The sequence below is a fragment of the Aspergillus welwitschiae genome (assembly GCF_003344945.1).
Source record: "Aspergillus welwitschiae strain CBS 139.54b unplaced genomic scaffold BDQ94scaffold_2, whole genome shotgun sequence".
NCBI classification, from domain to species: Eukaryota; Fungi; Ascomycota; class Eurotiomycetes; order Eurotiales; family Aspergillaceae; genus Aspergillus; species Aspergillus welwitschiae.
In genome coordinates this window covers 1,200,746-1,219,697 of record NW_020798696.1, presented here as the reverse complement: position 1 = coordinate 1,219,697, position 18,952 = coordinate 1,200,746, and the positions used below count along the sequence as shown (strand labels likewise).

The 18,952-nt window shown below is 51.1% G+C and overlaps 10 protein-coding genes across 10 annotated transcripts; 5 read left to right on the top strand and 5 right to left on the bottom strand.

The window, feature by feature from the left end:
* Positions 1 to 591: 591 nt before the first annotated feature.
* Positions 592 to 1,984, top strand: BDQ94DRAFT_47200 (chitin synthase export chaperone). The gene is made up of 3 exons (XM_026775858.1): positions 592 to 909; positions 1,007 to 1,578; positions 1,648 to 1,984. Exons 1-3 carry the CDS (start codon positions 672 to 674, stop codon positions 1,831 to 1,833), a joined length of 996 nt encoding a protein of 331 aa, XP_026631758.1. The 5' UTR covers positions 592 to 671; the 3' UTR covers positions 1,834 to 1,984.
* Positions 1,985 to 3,072: 1,088 nt separating this feature from the next.
* BDQ94DRAFT_47193 (uncharacterized protein) lies at positions 3,073 to 4,806 on the bottom strand. Its single transcript, XM_026775857.1, has 3 exons — positions 4,649 to 4,806; positions 4,391 to 4,539; positions 3,073 to 4,327 (listed from the first exon to the last, which is right to left on the bottom strand). Exons 1-3 carry the CDS (start codon positions 4,688 to 4,690, stop codon positions 3,181 to 3,183), a joined length of 1,338 nt encoding a protein of 445 aa, XP_026631757.1. The 5' UTR covers positions 4,691 to 4,806; the 3' UTR covers positions 3,073 to 3,180.
* Positions 4,807 to 6,077: 1,271 nt separating this feature from the next.
* On the bottom strand, positions 6,078 to 7,192 carry BDQ94DRAFT_165838 (acyl-CoA thioesterase; the record flags this gene model as incomplete). Its single annotated transcript, XM_026770415.1, has 2 exons — positions 6,078 to 6,905; positions 6,965 to 7,192. 2 exons carry the CDS (start codon positions 7,190 to 7,192, stop codon positions 6,078 to 6,080), a joined length of 1,056 nt encoding a protein of 351 aa, XP_026631756.1.
* Positions 7,193 to 7,603: 411 nt separating this feature from the next.
* On the bottom strand, positions 7,604 to 8,692 carry BDQ94DRAFT_134500 (mitochondrial 37S ribosomal protein bS6m). Its single transcript, XM_026764483.1, has 3 exons — positions 8,589 to 8,692; positions 8,485 to 8,516; positions 7,604 to 8,383 (listed from the first exon to the last, which is right to left on the bottom strand). Exons 1-3 carry the CDS (start codon positions 8,610 to 8,612, stop codon positions 8,074 to 8,076), a joined length of 366 nt encoding a protein of 121 aa, XP_026631755.1. The 5' UTR covers positions 8,613 to 8,692; the 3' UTR covers positions 7,604 to 8,073.
* A 140-nt stretch (positions 8,693 to 8,832) lies between these two features.
* On the top strand, positions 8,833 to 10,094 carry BDQ94DRAFT_134499 (glycine decarboxylase subunit H). The gene is made up of 3 exons (XM_026764482.1): positions 8,833 to 9,072; positions 9,157 to 9,219; positions 9,293 to 10,094. The coding sequence occupies exons 1-3, from the start codon at positions 8,934 to 8,936 to the stop codon at positions 9,607 to 9,609; spliced, it is 519 nt and encodes a 172-aa protein (XP_026631754.1). The 5' UTR covers positions 8,833 to 8,933; the 3' UTR covers positions 9,610 to 10,094.
* A 225-nt stretch (positions 10,095 to 10,319) lies between these two features.
* Positions 10,320 to 11,964, top strand: BDQ94DRAFT_134498 (cation efflux family protein family). Its single transcript, XM_026764481.1, has 2 exons — positions 10,320 to 10,748; positions 10,813 to 11,964. The coding sequence occupies exons 1-2, from the start codon at positions 10,440 to 10,442 to the stop codon at positions 11,881 to 11,883; spliced, it is 1,380 nt and encodes a 459-aa protein (XP_026631753.1). The 5' UTR covers positions 10,320 to 10,439; the 3' UTR covers positions 11,884 to 11,964.
* A 507-nt stretch (positions 11,965 to 12,471) lies between these two features.
* BDQ94DRAFT_134497 (putative NADH-ubiquinone oxidoreductase 14 kDa subunit) lies at positions 12,472 to 13,148 on the bottom strand. The gene is made up of 2 exons (XM_026764480.1): positions 12,981 to 13,148; positions 12,472 to 12,839 (listed from the first exon to the last, which is right to left on the bottom strand). The coding sequence occupies exons 1-2, from the start codon at positions 13,012 to 13,014 to the stop codon at positions 12,583 to 12,585; spliced, it is 291 nt and encodes a 96-aa protein (XP_026631752.1). The 5' UTR covers positions 13,015 to 13,148; the 3' UTR covers positions 12,472 to 12,582.
* Positions 13,149 to 13,279: 131 nt separating this feature from the next.
* BDQ94DRAFT_47154 (BOD1/SHG1 domain-containing protein) lies at positions 13,280 to 16,009 on the top strand. The gene is made up of 2 exons (XM_026775856.1): positions 13,280 to 13,602; positions 13,690 to 16,009. The coding sequence occupies exons 1-2, from the start codon at positions 13,378 to 13,380 to the stop codon at positions 15,706 to 15,708; spliced, it is 2,244 nt and encodes a 747-aa protein (XP_026631751.1). The 5' UTR covers positions 13,280 to 13,377; the 3' UTR covers positions 15,709 to 16,009.
* Positions 16,010 to 16,147: 138 nt separating this feature from the next.
* On the bottom strand, positions 16,148 to 17,885 carry BDQ94DRAFT_134492 (eukaryotic translation initiation factor 4E). The gene is made up of 3 exons (XM_026764479.1): positions 17,537 to 17,885; positions 16,726 to 17,358; positions 16,148 to 16,619 (listed from the first exon to the last, which is right to left on the bottom strand). Exons 2-3 carry the CDS (start codon positions 17,207 to 17,209, stop codon positions 16,387 to 16,389), a joined length of 717 nt encoding a protein of 238 aa, XP_026631750.1. The 5' UTR covers positions 17,210 to 17,358; positions 17,537 to 17,885; the 3' UTR covers positions 16,148 to 16,386.
* A 253-nt stretch (positions 17,886 to 18,138) lies between these two features.
* BDQ94DRAFT_165831 (NOPCHAP1/New4 family protein) lies at positions 18,139 to 18,917 on the top strand (the record flags this gene model as incomplete). Its single annotated transcript, XM_026770414.1, has 2 exons — positions 18,139 to 18,660; positions 18,714 to 18,917. 2 exons carry the CDS (start codon positions 18,139 to 18,141, stop codon positions 18,915 to 18,917), a joined length of 726 nt encoding a protein of 241 aa, XP_026631749.1.
* Between the last annotated feature and the right edge of the window lie 35 nt (positions 18,918 to 18,952).

Below are 18,952 nucleotides of genomic sequence, written 5' to 3'. Positions count from 1 at the left end.
CCAGAGTACTTTAGTGCAGGCACTAAGGACTCTCCGTACCTAAATTTGTAGCGATCCTGCTAGTTATCTATCTACGACTGGCCAACGCAGTCTAGCTACACCATCGTTAGTCTGCATGGCATAGATACTCCAATCCTGGACTAAAAAAAAATAGCACTATCAACAACCTTCCCATTCTAGCTAGCGCGGCGTTCTACACAAAGTAAAACCGCATCTGGGGAGATGCGCTAGTCCCAAACTAGCAACGGCTCCCCTTTCCCCCAGCCTGAATCCCGATCAGGCATTAGTGCACCCCGTGATCCTGCCTCATCCTGGCAGTTCAGCGCCCAGCGATCTTTTCCCACAATCTCCCCCTCCCCCCCTCTCATTCCCTCGTTGACCCAATCGCATCGTGGTCCTGTCGCTTTCGATAGGTTCCTCGGCGATATACTATCGGTGCTGCTCATCCTCAGATCTTGCTCTGCTGTCGCTGCAACAGCCACGTCATTCGTTGTGATCGCCCTCCGGTAAAAGGAGGGGTCGTGCTCTTTGGCTCATCTGGAAACCCGCCCGTCGTTGTGGAGACCGGTTGGATCCGCCCATCTCGTGCAGGTTATCAGTCGACCCAAACAATCGGACATCACACAACCCTCTTTCGTCTGTTGAGTCCAGGTGTGTGTGTGATATTCAAGATGGGTTTTGGCGATTTCGATTCGTTATGCGAGAAGGCTCCTTTGCCGCTCTGCTCCCTGGTGGGTCCACCATCTTCAATATCGGGCTCGACGGGCATCATACCAAATTGTTATGCGCGAAACATTGAACTGGCCAATACCATCATCTTCGAAGGGGCCTCCTGCTTCCTTCACATCATCGCGCTGGGGATGACCGTGATTATGATTTTGCATATCCGGTCCAAGTTCACTGCCGTTGGTAAGTGTCCTCACATTATGTCTCTATGTGTCGCGGTGCTGGAGTCAAGTGGCCCCCCGAGAACTGAACATCATTTACCAACATCATGTTATCACAGGTCGCAAAGAAATTATTACGTTCTTTTACATTTACATGGCTCTGACCCTATGTTCCCTGATCCTTGATGCAGGGGTTGTTCCACCTGGAAGTAGCCCATTTCCATACTTTGCAGCAGTGCAAAATGGGCTGGCGTCGGCGCTATGCACATCCCTGCTCATCAACGGATTTGTTGGTTTCCAACTCTACGAAGACGGAACAATCCTTTCAGTCTGGCTTCTTCGGCTTTCTTCCGCGGCGATGTTTGTCATCTCTTTCCTTGTCTCTCTCGCGACCTTCAAGTCATGGGGAGGCCTGGGTCCCACTAACACAGTTGGCATGTTTGTCGTTCTGTATGTCCTGAACGCCATCTGCATCGCCGTGTATCTGGTAATGTCACTGTTACTGGTAATGAACACCCTTGAGGACCGCTGGCCTCTCGGTCACATCGCTTTTGGTCTTGTGGTCTTCATCTGTGGTCAGGTGCTCCTTTACGCATTCAGTGACACCATCTGCGATAGCGTGCAACATTACATGGACGGTCTTTTCTTCGCCACGTTCTGTAACCTCTTGGCGGTCATGATGGTGTACAAGGTACGTATTTCCATCATTGTTCCAGAAGACTAAAACCCTGCAAGGTTTCTGACACGCACCCCTGTCTAGTTCTGGGACTACATTACGAAAGAAGATCTCGAGTTTTCCGTCGGGATCAAGCCCAACACCTGGGAGGTCAAGGAACTCCTCCCGGATGAGGATCGCCGGCAGACAGGTTACTACGCTGATGCAAATTCGGAGTATGCCGGGAGCATGTATCATCATCGGACATCGACCTATCACGGCCATAACTAGTGGCCTAAGACTTTTGAGTTATTCCTTCCTTCGGCGGCCCACTCTCGCGCCAAAATTGCATCTTCCATCCGCCCGTCGCCGAACGACTGCCTGTCGTGTTTCCTAGTGTAACTCTAATTGCTGCAATCTCATGCAATCATTATCAAATCTAAGCATAAATCGGCAATGTGGGTACCCTTAGAGCGAAAGTTAGGTTTTCATCTTGGCCTTCTCTGTTTTCTCATCATTATTACTACTATCAGTTTGGTCTGTGACGTTCACCGGTATTTCCGATCTCTGTCTTATGGCCCAATAAAGAGCCTTAAATGTGAGTGGAATTGAAATATACGCGTGATCTTTTACCAACATTCGCTTTTTTTTTTACTTTTGGTCCCGCTATCGGCTCTCTGCTGTCGTCAAATAAGAGACTGAGGATCGTGCCCGCCGCCGGATAAACCTTTAATCTGTTGACACATTTGTTTGATATCTTACACATCTTATTCATGATGCATTTCTCTTGTCTTTAATTTTGCATTATTTTGTATGATTTGTTGCGAAGCTTCCAGACAGCGTATGTAATTAACGAGGAACATGAAATCATAATATCACTCAAATTACGTCCAAGAAGGACCCCTTTTCCCATTCTGGAAGTAAAAGGATTCGGTGGGCTAGATACTACATGGGGCACGGTGAACTTTAAGTTAGTGGTCTGATTGAGATTCTAGGGGAGGGGAAAATCGCACATTCGCCCTAAGATTGAAACATTGCTGCGCTGCTGGCCAGTGGAAATCAAATCCGACAGCTCCTGGTAAGCCCACTAGAGCCAGACTATTAAGTGCCGGCCGGTCACTCGGAACGGGAAAGCTCCACGACTGTCGGGGAAATCCTTAGGGCCTAGTGTAGTTGGCCTAGAAAATGCCCATCAGGGGGAGGGAGGGGGGAAATGTGCTGTATTGCCATAGGCGATTCTCTGTTTAGCTGCCTGGCTGGCTGGCCCCGCCCCCATCTCCTCCGTCTCCGTCTCCCTCGCTAGTGAGTCTAGTACTAAGTAATAGTACTGGCTGAGGTGATCGGACCCTCGACCTTCAGCCACACGTCTGTTTAACCCAGATCCTTGCAGCGGGTGAAACAGATTACGTGGAATAATCCGCATCAGTCGACTGCAGAGATTTCGATGAGAGAAATCAAATCCTTGTTCCTCTTGGCTTCGGTGATTGGAGAATTAGGCCGATGCAGCTTTCGGGGGACTCCGCTGAGGTATTGATTTGGCAAGAGACAGTCCGTTTGGCTATATGCTTTGGTTTTGGAAGGGTCATAGTGCGTTCATGTCTCATGCTTATTTTTCTTTTTCTTTTTCTTTTTTCCCTTTCACTCCACGACCACAACGTCGTCCCCGTCCATAAATCCGCTATCAGTCTGGTCTTTGCTACGGTCATCGTCGGACCGAGGCATGTTCCCGTCCACCTCTTCAATTGGCCCTGTGGCCGTGGCGTACCAGCCCTTGTCAACCGACTCCACCAGCACTTTGCATGCATCGGACACAAGTAAATTAAAGGCCGGATTCTCGTTCGGCAAGAACATGCTAATGTGTGCTTTGATTTCGTCTGCAGCTTTATCGTTCACGGCCCTAGCCCATCGGATGTCTTGCTGGGAAGACGCCGGACTTTCCACTTCCGCGGGAAGCGAGCAGAAAGTGCGATTTTTGGAGCGTATAATCTTCTGGCTGAACGACGAAGTCCCAGCGTTCTTGTTCTCCACTAGATCACTTGCATTTTTGCCCAAGCACGTATAGAAATTAGTGCAGCCGATACCTCGGTCCCTTTGGACTTCGGCAAGGAGTGCAAGGCGCCTCCGTAATTCAGAAGGTCGTGCTAGAGAGCCGACAAATGACAGGTGGGATGATACCCAGCCCCAGCCATCCGTCAGTCGATCTCGCTGTGAATACATTGCGGCCGCCCCGCCCGCAGCCAGTGCTCCTGCAGCTCCTGCAAACATGGCATATTTGCCCCATCGTTGCCATGATGGTGTTGCGGCAGCATCTGCACTTGAAGACGAGCTAGGACCCGAAGGAGGTAGGCTCTTGTTGGAAGTTCTTTCCTGGTCGGTAGAAGTTGCCTTGTTCGAAGAGTTACCGCCACCCAGGCCGAACAAGCCAGCAACTTCTGAGATCGCGGTGTACGCCGTAGTGGCATTTCGGTAATGGCCCTCTGCACCATACGATACGACACCAGGGGCAATCCCTAGGAAGGGGGTGTCGAATGCGATAACACCCTGGATGTGAGGGAACATGAAAGAGTGCGCCCCCACCGCAGATTCAGAATCCACTAGGGTGTCGGTTGCAGAATGTGCAGAAGAGGGTGCAGGAATTGGCTGTTCCGATGCAAGCAGAAGAAGGGTCTCAGCAGCCACTATCCCACCCATAGAGTGGCCGAGCAGAATAACATGTACCGAAGGATCAACTGTCGGTGAAGCCGTTCGATTCGAGACCTCCAGGTCGATGACTTTGTTCTGAAGCCTATGACGGTCAATGACACGCTCCATCTCTTGGGAAGACTATCGTATGAGCTACTAGACGTACCATTCCCGAAAATAACTTACGCATCCTTTGAGTTCGCCTCGGGTCTCATACTTCGGGTAAACAGTGGCGACAACCTGGACAGCGGGGAGGGCGCGACTAATTAGAGCACAAAAGCGCCCTGGAAACTCCCCAAACGTATCGTCATCTCCCTGAGGGCGTTAGTGAGGTTCAGAGTATACACTTCCGCAGGGTTCATGCACGTGCAGCCTTAAAAGAGGGAGACGGGCTGGCTGAGAGTGGGTGGAGCATGCACGGTACCTTGAAGCCATGGATAAACACTAGGAGCAGCGTCTTCTTCATCGTATCATACCGGATAACCCGGAAGGCACATTTCTTTTTTTCAAGTTCGAGTAGTTGAACGGCTAACTGATACTACCTCCGTAATATGGATGGTTTGGACGCAGGGGAGGAGAGACACGAAGAGAGAAGATCTCGGTCGGCACTGAAATAGGCAGCTACGTCATCGGGCATCCCGACCACGTGACAGGTACATTGACAGAGAGTGAACACCACAAATTGGTATCACCCTTGCACATCCATCACTTTTGCTACCTCTAGGCCGTACGGTGACCCTGGGGCCAGTAAATAAGATGAGACGATTCGCAACACTGGTCTTTCTCTCATTGAGACTTCCTACTACTGCTTGTCGAGGTGATTACAGCTAACACTTGACTACAATCATCATATAATGGAAGGCTTAAGTGGTATAAGCCTACTTATTGCTGCTTTAGTAGCAAGACACGCAAATTATCAAGATGTTTGTGATAGATCTGGGCAGTTTCTGGCCCTGCGATTGAAACTGGTGGTTATGCAGAACTTCCTTGCGGTAGCCAATGGGCCTTTATATATATTTGCACTCCAACAGCTACTAAGTTAGCACTCAGACGACTTGATGGTTGAAAACGTGATGAAGACCTACATGAACTTGGATCGCATTGACAAGGATACCATGTCAATCAAGAATACTAGTTTACTATTCGAATGATTCACTAAACCGTGAATGTACATGGCCTTTGGGCTCATAAATATTCGCCAGAACCCAAGCACCTTCCAAAAACAATCGCCTTTGGCCGAATCAGAGTTCAGATGCTATACAATCCTTAATCTTTTTTGGGTGGACAGTCGGACGCACCACTTCGAGCGTCTATGTGCATACAACGTGCGGGTTAACCAGAAGCCATATCGAGCATGGATTACGTGAAGAAGATATAGCTAGAATTGGATACTAGCAGTTCACTGCTCAATTTGGTTGACTGCTATTCTGTTGCTGGCTTTTCTTTGATATCGGACTACTGTATAGGATGGATTACATTGATACCCTTGTCCTTTAAGGTATAACTAGCGCACAATTACCAGAAATGAGTCTAGGTCGTGCCGCGGAACCGACTATTTCTATGATTACTTGTCTCCCAGACAGCTGCCGAGTGATTTCTATTGACTACAATGTGCCGACATTTACGGTCCTGTAGACTAGTGCCTTGACTCTACAGGCCATGTTCTGTTTCAAGGATAATTCAAATCACCCTTCTAGAACTAGATGATTCTCCTAGTAGATATGATTTCATTACGGTGAGTATTCAGTCTAAAAGCTATAGATGACTGCAATCAGCTATATAATTCACTGTATCCGAATAACCCCTGTACATTGTCCCCAATGCATCTAAAAAAAATGTCTACACCAATCATATTAAAGCTTCCCCCGTGAACTCGTCAACCGCAACAAACTATCCTGATAACTCGTAGCCAACAACTTCCCATCCGGAGTCCACAACCAACTCTCATGAACCGCCCGATTCTCCGCAGACCTAGGAGTCCACCCCTCCTGTATGAACCACTTCTTCCCCACGTCCTCATTCCCCTCAGAACCCCAATCAAGCATCCGCAATGCCTCTCCCAACTCATGAAACACAACCGTAAGCATCAAACTCGCCATAGACGACCACGTTGTCTCCCCCAACGCCCTTGGAATCAACAGCAACGAGTTCCTATCACAAGCATACATATGCGCACATGCATACAAATTATCAAACTCTCCCGCCTCCTCCCTCTCCCTCACCCTCCTTTCCTCCTCCCCAAGTACCGGAAGTCCCTTGATCGAATACATCGCCAACTGCCGATACCTCTCCGGATGACTCTTCACATCCTCCCCTTGACTGAACGTCCCCATATCAACCTTTCGCACATCCACCCCAGGAAACTCCCTTTCCGTCAAATCGCCAGCCTTCACCCCCTCAATCCACCAGTCTGCATCCACGCTCGGACTAACGGGGTAATCCTCGGCCCTCTTTCCAGAGATAATGGACGCATACCGTTCCTGCACTGGCGCAGGCTGATGCGCAAACCCGCTCTGCTTCTCCCCCCGCTTGAAGGAACATAAGCAAGAGAAACAAATCTGGTTCGCCTGTCGCACGTCCACGGATCGCGTGCAGTACATTTTCCCGTCACGCAGGTGACGCACTGTGTACTCGTATGGAACGTCTAGGAGGCCTCCTAGGATGAATGTTCCGCTTACGCTCTGGTGGTGTTGGCGTTAGTCTGTGCTCTTTTTCTGCGTGTGAGGAAGGGGGTACTTACGTGGATCACGAACCCCTTCTCTACGGTTTGAGAGGCTGCGTATGCGGATTGGGCGTAGACATGTCCGCCAAAGGCGCGGGTTCCTTCACCTGGTGGGTAGGGTGGTGCTATGGATTCGAATCGCTCGGTTGGCTCGGTGGTACTGCTGCTGGGTGGGCTGGGTAGGCGGCGGAGAGCCATGAGCTCTGCCCAGGAGGATGGGCTTTGGTTGGATGTTGGGTCATGCATTGTGTGTATCTACAATGTGGGAGGGTGTACGGTTGCGCTTATTTGCTGCTGCTGATGTTGTTGATAGTGGTGGTGTCTGCGTGAGGGGTATGCGCCGGGTGGGATGTATGTACCAGTAATGGCTGTGATGTCTGAGTGCTTCAATGTGTATATCCACTGTACAGTGCAACGGCAGGAATGTTATGTTTGAGATTGCGCCCCTTTACTCTTCACATGGGAGAATGATACGGGTGAAAGTGGGATCGTATGTCGGCGCTTGAGTCTATCGATTGACTACTCATTAGCCGACATGGTTCACCAGAGCCTCGGCTGACCGGGCGGAGTTGGTTGGCTACCCGTGAAGCATATTCGATGATCAACATAGTGCCGTTCCTGGTATGCACCCCATATGGCAAGGCTATGCCGCTTACCCTTTTATCTTATTCAGAGTGATTTCTTGCAGTAGGTCTGGATCATCTTTGTTCCATTCCTTGTGTATATCGCTGTTTCAAGGATCCGTGCTGTGTAACCCCGGCAAGGATTCATGTATTGCCGATAGACTGGGAGTATGTAGCATATCACAGATTTTCTCTAAAATATAGACAAATGCTCCTCAAAAGGTCACTGATGATCATCCAATCATTTGGAGTATTTCCCTGATCCTAGGATGTTCCAATGCTCAACCTTCATGAACGCATAATGACAAAACTGCCGCAGAAGAAACAGATCACCATCTTTATTGACCAAATCTGCCAAATAAGGTATATGCGCCGATAATGCTGATATGATATACAAAGAAACCCATCCCATAGATAATACATTGACAATTAAATCATTTTCCATGTCCCGAACGACGAACAATCGCAAAGCTGCAACCAATCCACATCACATTCAAAACACAATTAAAACGTTTCGGAGATGCTACGGTTGTTGTTCCACTCAACCTTGCCATCGACGTGCTTGATTTCCTCCAGCTTGTCGCCCAACTTGACAACGGAGAACCGAACCATCCGGGGATCGAGACCAAGAGTTCTGCGGACAGCCGCTTGCACGGGACCGGAGGCATCGAAGCGCATGATGAAGTGGTGGCCTTCCCTGTAGCGGGCCTGATGCTTCGTCGTGGGCCTGGGCAGACGGAAGGTGCCCCAGTTGGTGAATCCGCGGACTACGCCGCCGGAGCGGAGGACCTGGATGCCGGCATTGCGGGCGATACTGTCGTCTGTCAGTTAGGATTCGTGGATATTGATGGTTTTGCGATAGTAGGATGTTGCGTAAGGATATGAGGTGGTCAGATAGGGTCGGCAGGCACGCACTCTCTAACCTCCTGGAGGCTACCGGGACGGACCTGCACTCATCAATTAGCATCGATCCAAAGCATATAGTGAAAGTCATCCAACAGAATCGCCAGGAAACATACAACAGCGATCAGTTCGTACAACATGGCGCCGACAAGGTAGAGTGGGGTCTGGACTGTGAAAATAGCGTCGGGGAACGTAAAGGACGACGGAGAACCAAACACGGAACTGGAAGGGGATGAGATTTTTCCGAAGGTCTTTTGCGGAGGCTCGAACTCGACTTCCTTATCAGCACCCGGCTTGGCGCCCGCTATCAGCGCCGGGAATCGCTCTCTCCTCCGTCATTCATATTTAATTTACTTCCCTCTTTCCTTCTTCTCTTCTTCTCTCCAATTCAACCCACACTTCCTCACATTTCCAGACTCTCTCCTCTCTCTCTCCTTCTCCCTCAAATCCAGCTACCCACCATGTCTTTCGCCGCCAGATCCCTCCGCCCCTTCGCTTCTCGCGTCCTGTCGCAGAAGCTCCCCCTCTCTTCCGTCTGCAGGGCCGCACCCGCCAGTTTCCCGCGGGGAAGTGTCCGGAGCTTCTCCCAGAGCCCACTTTGTGAGCAACCCCCTTGATCTCAGTCGCATGAGGGCATTCAGACCTCCTATATTCAATGCAAAGCTAATGGTTGACCCCCGACAGCTCAATTGAAGAAGTACACCGAGTCGCACGAGTGGATCGAGCTCGCCGCTGACGGCAAGACTGGTTCGTCTACCACAGCCCTTTCCCGGCCAAACAACACTCAATTAATTACTAACGCTTTCTTCTACCTCTGTAGCCAAGATCGGCATTACTGAATACGCTGCCAAGTCCCTTGGTGACGTTGTGTTCGTTGAGCTCCCCGAGGTTGATCTGGAGGTTAGCGCCGGTGAGCCCGTCGGTGCTGTTGAGTCCGTCAAGTCCGCTTCGGACGTCCTTTCTCCTGTCTCGGGAACTGTTACGCAGGGCAATGCTGTGCTGGACGACAATGCCAAGTTCATCAACCAGAGCCCCGAGGGTGACGCCTGGATTGCGGAGATCAAGGTGAACGATGTCGCGGAGTTGGACGGACTTTTGGACGAGGCTGCTTACAAGGCTACCATTGATGAGGAGTAAGTGTGATATGTGTGTGAGTGCGTGTTTGAATCATGAAGTATTTGGATGGGTGGATGGATCAAGTCTGGGTTTGGATTATATGCGCGCCGCCGCTTCTGTGCCTGGCGTCGATTTTATTATGATTGTTAAGTCATTTGAACTGTTTTCCTTTGTCTTGGGTTTCATTGGGTGTGATTGCTGTGTGTGGATGGTTATGTTTTCACCACATAATGACTGTCTAGAGAGCTGGCTACGTCATGCCGCTATCGGCGGGCCCTTTTATTCAACAGAAGGCTGTCTGCGGTTATAAGAATATACAATATCACTATTATTGGCTTTCCATGACCTTAAGTGGTCATATAGAAGCAAACGGATTGTATTTTTAGGCTCAATTACTTGTCTTCAATGAGGGATGGGGCCTGCGATTGAGGCACTGCAGCAGAAGTCTCACGTACTTGAAGCAGATAGTATAAGATCCATAAACGGGGTGTATAAATTGAATCCAGTACCAGCGTACCCCTAGTGCCTATACTATCAAGTAGTAGGAAATTGGGGGTCTCTGTCATTTCGGCACCCCGCCAACTATACAAGTTGCACAGCGATGCATAGTACCACTATGGGAATGCGCCGGGCGGTGAGCCCCCCTCTCCACCGCGGATGGGGCCGAAGGCCAACCGACGAGGCCTGGAGTGATAAGGCTATCCCGCAACATTCCCGACCTCAGGCCCTTGCTTGTCTCCATACTTCACCTCTATACACTTTTGCGCGTGTTTCGCACGTGTAACGCGACTTTCTTCGAGCTAGCACCGAGGCCATTCGGCGCGGGTGCCAGCTCTTGTCGTCATCTGAACATGGCATCCAATCTCCCTATCCCTATTCCTCCGCGCACCCCGACGCCTCCCGCGGATGATCCCCCTAGCACTTCGAACCAGTCACCCCGGCTCCAAGACAAAGACTCCTTATCACCATTGAGGGACACGTTTCCAAATTTGCGGGGCTCGTTAGATCCCAGTGATGCCAATCGCTTGAGTCCTACACGGGCGGGTTTCAACCTCAGCCCAGCAGACGCATTACAGCCGAGTGATCAGAGCGACAATGCTTCAGCAGGACCATTCAATTTCAAGACTACGACTATGGCGAAGAGTCCGGTCGTGAAGTCTGTGAGTCGTTGCTTACTTCCATCTTGGAGTTGATTATACTAATGAAGCCGCCAATGCGACGTAGAACATTGGCCAGCGACGTGGACACAAATATAAGCACAGTAGCATTTCGCATCAGATCTTCTTAGAACCGCCCCCACGAGCGCCTCTGGCTCTGCCCAACTCGCTGCCCATACCGACGTTCAAAGAATATCGCTCCAGTATGTCCAAGGACCAGACCACCCGGTTCTGGTGGAGCGTTTGCCATATGTCTGTTGCCGCATATACCTTGTGGAGTGCCCATGGGTCTCTGGCTATGACGGCTCTGTCGCACTTGATACTGTTTGATTCAATCGGCGCATTGCTCTGCGTTGCTGTCGACATCCTGGGTAACTTTGAAGTATGGAAGCGATCCAGTGTGCGACACCCGTTCGGTCTGGAGCGCGCAGAAGTGCTTGCAGGGTTCGCCATGTGCGTACTCTTGCTATTCATGGGAATGGATCTCATTTCCCATAGTCTGCAACACTTTCTGGAGTCTTCCGGTCATGAACCTCACCATACTCATGTTCACGAACGTGTCTCCCTCGGTCGCGTGGATTTCACCGCTCTGCTGGCCATCTCATCAACATTGATTTCTGCCATTGGCCTCAAGAACCATGGACGGATAGGAAAGGCGATGCGGTTCGGGTACATTGAGTCGCTGCCCTCAGTCCTTAGTAACCCATCCCATTTCTTGACGCTCTCATGCTCCACGCTGCTCCTCTTACTGCCCCTCGTCTCCATCAAGCTCTACAATTGGCTGGATGTTCTACTTTCCAGCACGATCTCCATCTCCATGTGTGTTATCGGAGTGCGCCTAGTGAAAACACTGGGATCCATGCTTCTCATGTCCTACTCCGGACCGGGGGTGTCCGAGGTGATCCGAGATATCGAGGCCGATCCCTGCGTCTACGGCGTCGACGATGCCCGGTTCTGGCAGGTTCATTACGGGCTCTGCATGGCTAACCTGAAGCTCCGAGTATCCGGAACCGAGGAGAATCTTGTGCGACTGCGTGAACGGATAGCCAGCCTCATCAAGAACCGGTTGGGTGGAGGGTACGGATCCGGGGGGCAGAAATGGGAAGTTTCGCTGCAGTTTACGGCTGAGAAGGCTTAAGCTGGCAGATGTCTTTGCTGTACATATACGATATTTGGCTTCTAATGAAGATATACAGGAATTATTATAAGTTTATGAGGAATGGTAGCATCATGCTGTATGTGTCATAGGTCCAGTAGTTAATATCTGTTGCTAGAAATAGACCATGTCTCTTTCTTGTCAGAACTCCCTACCTCGTGTCTCCCTAGGCAGCACCACAGTATTGAGACTAGTTGTCTCGTAGCACATTTATAGTTGTTCTCTGAGGAGCCATCCGGAACAGCAGGGCGTTATCTGATTCGACTATCGACCTGCTCACTGGCTATCTATCTCAGCTACAAGACGGCAGTGACCCAGAGATATCAAATATACACAGAGTCCCTCAATTACTCCGAGATATAATCAACCACCGAAACAGATATCTACTACCACTTCGTCTACTAGTAGTCCTCAGCTGGTAATAGCCACACAGCATAATCCCATTATCCACCCGAGTAAGCGTGATACCCAGACCCAGTCCTTCGAACCACTTTCCACAATTCCAGGTTAAATCTCCTGGACCCCCGACGAGAACAACCAACAACAAACCGCACCGAAGACACAGTATAGTGTAATGTAATATGATAGAATTCACAACAAACGCAATGTACAAAAGCCTCAGTTTTCCGGCCAGCTCTAGCTCCCTTCCACAATCCTTTATCCTGCAACATCTCACTTCATTTATGCCGCCGCAGCCAAAACACCCGCCTCCTCAGGCTTGCTCAACCCCACCGACTCGCGCTCGTCTCTCCTCCGGCGCTTCTCCAGGATAGCTTCCCGGCGCTGTGCAAGAATTCTCAATTGACGGTTCTCGACGCCCTGCAGCCAGTAACCGAAGCTGCCTCCGACTCCGGCGAAGAGGGGGTACACCCAGAGGGATTCCTTGGCGAGGATGGGACGCATTTCGATGCCGAGTTGCCAAAGACGGACGGCGATGCCTGATCAGAGTAGATATTAGTATGTAGATTATGATATGGCGATTGATTGCATGTGAAAGGACCGGGTGAGATATAGCTAGCTAGGTAGCTAGCTAGCAGTGCGTGCTGGTATAGCAAGGGTGGGTGGTGTGGTGAACATACCGAAGCCGCCCCAGAAGAGGACTTTGTGAACCATGTTTGTGAAGGAAGGAAAAGGGATTCGCGGCGGAATGTGGAATAAAAAGAATGGGAATTGATCGGAAGCCGCAACAAGGTTCCAATGTTCACTTCACGACAACAATTGCGGACCAACACGGGCTTGAATCGACGGAGATGAGGTTCGACCTTCACACACCCGGCGAATCACGGGGCCGTGGTTCCCAATCTGCGTTTCCTGTTGTCCGGATTATCGTTCCGCCGCGGGGCCTGCTTCTGCCGGGCGGTGCCCTTCGCCCTGCGCGCCGCATTTGCGGGTTTATCCCCGGTGCTTCCTTTTTCAAAGCCGTCGTTATCCAGGGCTTGAAATTTTTATTGTTGCAAGCTTGTAACATCTCTCGTCATGGCTGGTCCAGAGGAGATGGTGGATGTGGCTGCAGGCGTGAAGCGGCCTACGACTGCTTCTTCTATGGATCTGGACAGTCTGCAGCGGAAGAAGTTCAAGACGGATGAGCTGCCTTTGTCCGCGGCGCAGCATTCGGCCATTGAGCATTTACTGCACGCGTTCAAGAAGAGGGGTGGGTTTGATTCTATAAGGAAGAAGATATGGTCTGAATTCCATGATGGGGTATTTATTATGTCTTTGATTGCTTTTTATGCTGTTCCATTTTCTGGGTGAGGGTGTGTTGTTTGCTAATGCGCCCCGGTTATATAGGAAGGGAAGATTGAGTTTACGAAACTGCTGATCGATCTTGCCGAATCTGAAATTGATCGCGAACCCGGTCTTCTTTCTCGCGAACGTGGAAAGGCTGCAACCTTGATCGAAGGTGCCGTTGATCGAAGCGATGTCTACAAAACTGTCGAACATACCCTTGATGCGCTAGCCGAGAAACACTTACCCGCTATCCTTGATTCCGTGCGCGATATCCGCCGCGATGAAGTGGGCGAGGAGATCGCCGCGCAGGAGGAAACGGCAGGGAACAAGACCGATGAGGACTACGCCGCTCATGTGAAAGCGAAACGCGACGAGCGCGAAAAGGCCTGGCAGGAGGAGCTGCGCAAGCAAAAGGAGATAGAAGAAGAGGAAGCGCGCAAAAAGGCGGAAGAGGACCGCAAGCGACGTGAGTTGGAACGCCAGAAAGAAGAAGAAGAGAGGGCCAGGAGGAGGGAGCGCGAGGAACAGCGCCGCGAAGAGCAGCGGAAGCTTGACGAGCAGAGAGAAAAGGAACGACAGGAACGCTACGAACGCCGCCGCCGTGAAGAGCGCGACAGATATCGCGATTGGCGCGATCGAAGCCGAACCCGAGACCGCGATTCAGATCGTGATAGAGATAGGGATCGTTACCGTTACCGAGATCGCTCACCAGGCTATCGCTCTGACCGCGCCCATTCCCCACGTTACCGCGACTCGCGCAAAGAGAAATCGCCCACACCGAAGGAACCTACGCCTGCAGCTGCGCCAGCGGCACCCCCAGTGGACGAGAAGTCGTTGGAGGAGGCGGCGCTACAACTTCTACTAAAGGAGGGAGAAGAATTGGCAGCCAAGGCGCGACAGAAGCCCGAGTTTGACTTTGAGGAAGCGGAGGCTATCGAGAATGGTCTTAAGCCGCCCCCGAAAGGACCCAAGGCTGACTCGAGATTCTCCAACACTCCGACCAAGGCAGGTAGTCCGGCTGGCGAGGCCGACCCCAATCGACGACGCGGATCAACAGCAGACGATCGCCCCCGGACGAAGAGGCGCGACGAGAGCCGCAGTCGCTCACGACGGAGATTCTCCTCCCGATTTGACCGACTGGTCCTTCGCGATTTCCGAGATAACAGATATGGTGACCGGAGCTATCGCCCCAGCCGCCGAAGCAGAAGCAGATCTACTACTCGTAATCATGACAGAGACCGAGATCGTGACCGTGACCGTGACCGTGACCGCGACCATGACTACCGCCGCGACCGCAGCCGTGATCGAGACCGAGATCGCCGGGACCGGGACCGAGACCGGGATAGAGATAGGGATAGAGACCGCGACAGACCTCGAGACCGTGACCGCGATCGAGACGACTACCGCCGCCGCCGCAGCTACTACTCCCGGTCCCGCTCCCGACCTCGATACCGTTCCCGCACACGCTCCCGCTCCGTCCACCGTGACCGTGACCGAGACCGCGATCACAACCGCGACCGCGACAGAGACGTCCGCGATAGAGACAGAGATAGAGACAGAGACAGAGACGCCCGCCCCCGCGACACAACCGAACGGGATCGAGATCGAGGCCGAGACCGCGACCGAGACCGAGACCAAGCCGACCCCACCCCCAAAGAGGAGAAATCCCCTCCCCCACCCACCCGCCGCGTATCCGTATCCTCACGACGACGATCCCGCTCGCGCCGACGATCGCGCAGTCGACGCCGCTCTCCGAGTCTCCTCGACATCGATCGCTATGTGCCGCCTACTAGTCGTCGGAGCCGGTCTCCTCGTCGGAGGGTGCGATCGCCGGAACGAGCAGAGAAAGATGAGCGGGATAGACCGCGCTTTGTTGAGATTGATCGGTATATTCCTGGTGCTACTGCTGCTGCTGCTACTGCTACTGCTGGTAGTGGTGAACGTGAGCGTGAACGTGATAGTGAGACTAACGGTAGGGATAGGGATAGGGAGAGAGATAGAGATAGAGAGAGAGACAGGGAGGGGGATGATAGGAGGGCGAGACGGAGGAGTGTGAGTCGGAGGAGTGATGGGAGGTGATACACCTTGCGGCTATGGGATATGGCTGGTTTGATGGGATGGGTGGATGGTGGAAGAAAGGGAGGGATGATGGAAATGAAATAATCATTGTAATATAGGTAATGAATTTCATGGATAGACATTTGTTGCTACTATGGACTAAATACTATTGGGTGGTGCAGATGTCTCTTCTACAGGCTATTGATTTCTGTAGTCAGTCCGTTTCAACAATACTCGGCTTGAAGTACTGTGCTTGTGCTAGTGCTTTATATTACTATCCATGATACTACTAGTCATCAATTGCAAGTTCATTTAGGACCTGTCTATTTAGCTAGAATATAGCTTGGTATTCAAGTAGAGTATACTATGCATCAGTGATGTATACTATTTGGAGAAGCACCACTATCTCGATTAGGGTAAGTAAGTAGTTATATACTAGGTAAAACCAATAGTCCTACTTGTCCGACATAAGAATCATGCCTCCGATCTATTCTACAAGCAACTCCCCCACACAATTACAACCAGAACATACTGTAATACGACAATGAGATAACATCTCTATTTCCAGTTAATAAGTCTACATATGCACATGCAAAGATGGTCCATAAGCCCTTCCATATCAGCATATCCCAACTTCTCTCTCTCTCTCTCTCTCTATAGAGTGCCAGCCTATTTGAACTATCCTCAGAAAGAATCAAATCATGTCTTACTCCTCTCCACAGCCTCCTTAAACCCATCATTCTCATCATGTCGCTTATAAAAGTAGGCAGTGGACCCCGTCCCCGTGGGCCGTAGTTCAGGGGATAATCGATCAATAATGGTTTTCTCGAGAGCCTTGATAGACCGGTCGTTGGAGCCGAGCTTGTTCCAGACGGAGATGAGGTGCGAGTTGAAGCGGACGGAGGTTGAGACACCGAGGACGTGGTCGTGTTCTATGTTTCCCCATTCTTTTGTTAGTGTATATCCCAAACTTACCCGTTGTGTATCTACTAGACCATAAAACAACTGAACAGATGAAAGAAGGAGAAAATGACTGACCCTTCTCCAACACAGCCTGAAACTCATTCGCCATACACAGAATAGCAATTTCATGAAAGAACGCTTGGGCTTTACTCTTCGGAACACGGAAGCGCCAGCACCCCCCATTCCGATTCTCGGGGTCTTCCCAGACGGGTCTCACGCCTTTGCGGAAGATATGGACGGTGTCGCGCAGGCGGATCTTGTCCCAGGGGTAGTTGTTGTAAACGCGGTAGAAGGTGGCGATGTCGGCGACATCCTCGTGCAGGACGTATAGACGGGAGTCGTAGTCTGCTGTTGCGGTTGCGGTTGAGGCTGCTGGGGCGTCGGTGTGACGGTCGTACCAGACTGTCCAGTGGTATTGGAAGGGGAGGGGTCGTAGCTTGCCGAAGATGTTCTGGTGCAGGGATTTGCGGGTTGTTGGGGAGGTGGAGGTGGAGTCGTGTTGGTGGTGCTCCTCTATGGGGCTTTTGTCGTTGATGTGGACGCTTGGGATGGTGCTCATTTTGGTGACGGAGAACTGTTGTAGTACTAGGAATGGAATTGAGATGCTTGGAGAGTGTGTCTTAGTATCTGTCCTGCGTGAGGATGTGGGTGGACATCTGATTCGATTCGGTGTGATAATGGGATATATAGTTCCCAGCGAAGAGAAACCTATTGTTTATGAGCATGTATGCAAGGGAATGATACTCGGGGCTCATCAATGGCTATAAAGGAGGAGGAAGAAGAAGAAGAAGAAGAAGGAAAAGAAAGAGGGGAAGTAAGACAAGGGGTTTGTTCGGACTGTCAGAAGGACAACAAGACAATGGGAGCACAAAGAATGCTCACTTACCGAAAATGAATGGCGAGTGAAGCTATACCGGGAATCCCCAGACAAGTCGACACCACAACTTGTGTCAGAAAGCAGAGATGAAATCAGGGGACAATACAATGGTAATCTGTCTCAGGAGAAGGCGGGGAGTGAGAGGGGATATCGGCGACTTTATCAATCACGCATTGACTCCACCAGAGCATCAGCAACAGCATCAGCATCAGCAGCAACAAGGAGGGTGTGAGTGTGTGTGTGAGAGGGAGAAGGGATTCATTCACTAAGTACTACTTACTCTCCAGACAGTGACCAACAACCAACACAGCCACCCAGCGTGCCTGCCGCTCACATATGCAGGCGGATAACTGGCCAGATCGATTGGTGTCATGGCGTCAGCTACTATTCCATAGTTAGCAGCATTAAGGCTGCTTACACTAAGTCAAGTCACCAACTAAGGAGTCCTACACTAGTCTAGTAGTAGTTGGCTGACCCCGCCAATCCCGCCTTTGGATTCCCCACTGCGGCGCCAATTTGCCCGCAGATTTCAGTCGATCCTGTTTCAATCACCACCACTCCTGTTACTTTTCTTTCCAACCATCTTTCTGTTCCATTATTGAAGCAATAATATGCCCTCCACTACGAAGCGCCTGGGAGCCGATCCCTCCTCCACTACCACTACCACTACCGCCGCTCGCGATCTCGATCGGCGCGAACACTCCCCCACTGATGACGACCATCTCCAACACACCGCTACCTCCACCACTGGCCGTGAGGAAGATGAGGGTGACGACGATGACTACACGTCGTCGTCTGGGTCGAGCGATAGCGACAGCGACAGCGACGATGATGAGGAAGAAGAAGAAGAAGGGCAAGTAAACCAGAAGGAGACTACGAAATCAGAATCTACACCCACCACAACTGCCTCAGACGATATCCCGCGCATTCGTGCTATACCTAAACCGCGCATCCACCGCATCAACAAAAACCCGGACTTGCTGTCCCGGCTATCTGCTTTCCTGCCGCAGATGAAATCTGCGAATGAGAAGCTCGAGCAGGAGATTGCGGCGGGAAGGGGCAAGGATGTGCGATTGGAGTTGGATGGGGATGATGATGATGAGGATATGGAAGGGAAGCGGTATATTGAGATGGTATGGACTATATGATTCCTGAAACTGGCGGATAGGTTGCTAATAGTGTGCAGAATCTGGGACTGGGTGTTCTAGAAGAGAAGCGGCCGGGAGATGATGACGAAGAGGATAATGTCGAGTCAAAGGGTGACCAGAACAATCAACATGTCCTGCCTGAGAGGCCGAAGTCTGGAAAAGACTCGAATGTGCTGGATACTCTGATGGGGAATGCGGATTCTTCAGCGGAGAAGGAGAAGCCGACGATCGAGGAGATATAGGAAGTTTGCTGATTGCATGGGTTGGCGCTTTGGGT

Bases quoted from the DNA above. Each gene is read 5' to 3' on its own strand.
- BDQ94DRAFT_47200 (XM_026775858.1), top strand. From the start codon at position 672: ATGGGTTTTGGCGATTTCGATTCGTTATGCGAGAAGGCTCCTTTGCCG. The intron at 910-1,006 runs GTAAGTGTCCTC...ATGTTATCACAG, and splicing joins GTCCAAGTTCACTGCCGTTG to GTCGCAAAGAAATTATTACG. The intron at 1,579-1,647 runs GTACGTATTTCC...ACCCCTGTCTAG, and splicing joins CGGTCATGATGGTGTACAAG to TTCTGGGACTACATTACGAA.
- BDQ94DRAFT_47193 (XM_026775857.1), bottom strand. From the start codon at position 4,690: ATGAAGAAGACGCTGCTCCTAGTGTTTATCCATGGCTTCAAG. The intron at 4,540-4,648 runs GTACCGTGCATG...TAACGCCCTCAG, and splicing joins TGTTTATCCATGGCTTCAAG to GGAGATGACGATACGTTTGG. The intron at 4,328-4,390 runs GTACGTCTAGTA...TGACCGTCATAG, and splicing joins GTAAGTTATTTTCGGGAATG to GCTTCAGAACAAAGTCATCG.
- BDQ94DRAFT_134500 (XM_026764483.1), bottom strand. From the start codon at position 8,612: ATGTTGTACGAACTGATCGCTGTT. The intron at 8,517-8,588 runs GTATGTTTCCTG...TGATGAGTGCAG, and splicing joins TGTACGAACTGATCGCTGTT to GTCCGTCCCGGTAGCCTCCA. The intron at 8,384-8,484 runs GTGCGTGCCTGC...GACAGACGACAG, and splicing joins AGCCTCCAGGAGGTTAGAGA to TATCGCCCGCAATGCCGGCA.
- BDQ94DRAFT_134499 (XM_026764482.1), top strand. From the start codon at position 8,934: ATGTCTTTCGCCGCCAGATCCCTCCGCCCCTTCGCTTCTCGCGTCCTG. The intron at 9,073-9,156 runs GTGAGCAACCCC...GACCCCCGACAG, and splicing joins CTTCTCCCAGAGCCCACTTT to CTCAATTGAAGAAGTACACC. The intron at 9,220-9,292 runs GTTCGTCTACCA...CTACCTCTGTAG, and splicing joins CGCCGCTGACGGCAAGACTG to CCAAGATCGGCATTACTGAA.
- BDQ94DRAFT_134498 (XM_026764481.1), top strand. From the start codon at position 10,440: ATGGCATCCAATCTCCCTATCCCTATTCCTCCGCGCACCCCGACGCCT. The intron at 10,749-10,812 runs GTGAGTCGTTGC...AATGCGACGTAG, and splicing joins AGAGTCCGGTCGTGAAGTCT to AACATTGGCCAGCGACGTGG.
- BDQ94DRAFT_134497 (XM_026764480.1), bottom strand. From the start codon at position 13,014: ATGGTTCACAAAGTCCTCTTCTGGGGCGGCTTCG. The intron at 12,840-12,980 runs GTATGTTCACCA...TACTCTGATCAG, and splicing joins CCTCTTCTGGGGCGGCTTCG to GCATCGCCGTCCGTCTTTGG.
- BDQ94DRAFT_47154 (XM_026775856.1), top strand. From the start codon at position 13,378: ATGGCTGGTCCAGAGGAGATGGTGGATGTGGCTGCAGGCGTGAAGCGG. The intron at 13,603-13,689 runs GTATTTATTATG...CCGGTTATATAG, and splicing joins GGTCTGAATTCCATGATGGG to GAAGGGAAGATTGAGTTTAC.
- BDQ94DRAFT_134492 (XM_026764479.1), bottom strand. From the start codon at position 17,209: ATGAGCACCATCCCAAGCGTCCACATCAACGACAAAAGCCCCATAGAG. The intron at 16,620-16,725 runs GTCAGTCATTTT...GGGGAAACATAG, and splicing joins TCAGGCTGTGTTGGAGAAGG to AACACGACCACGTCCTCGGT.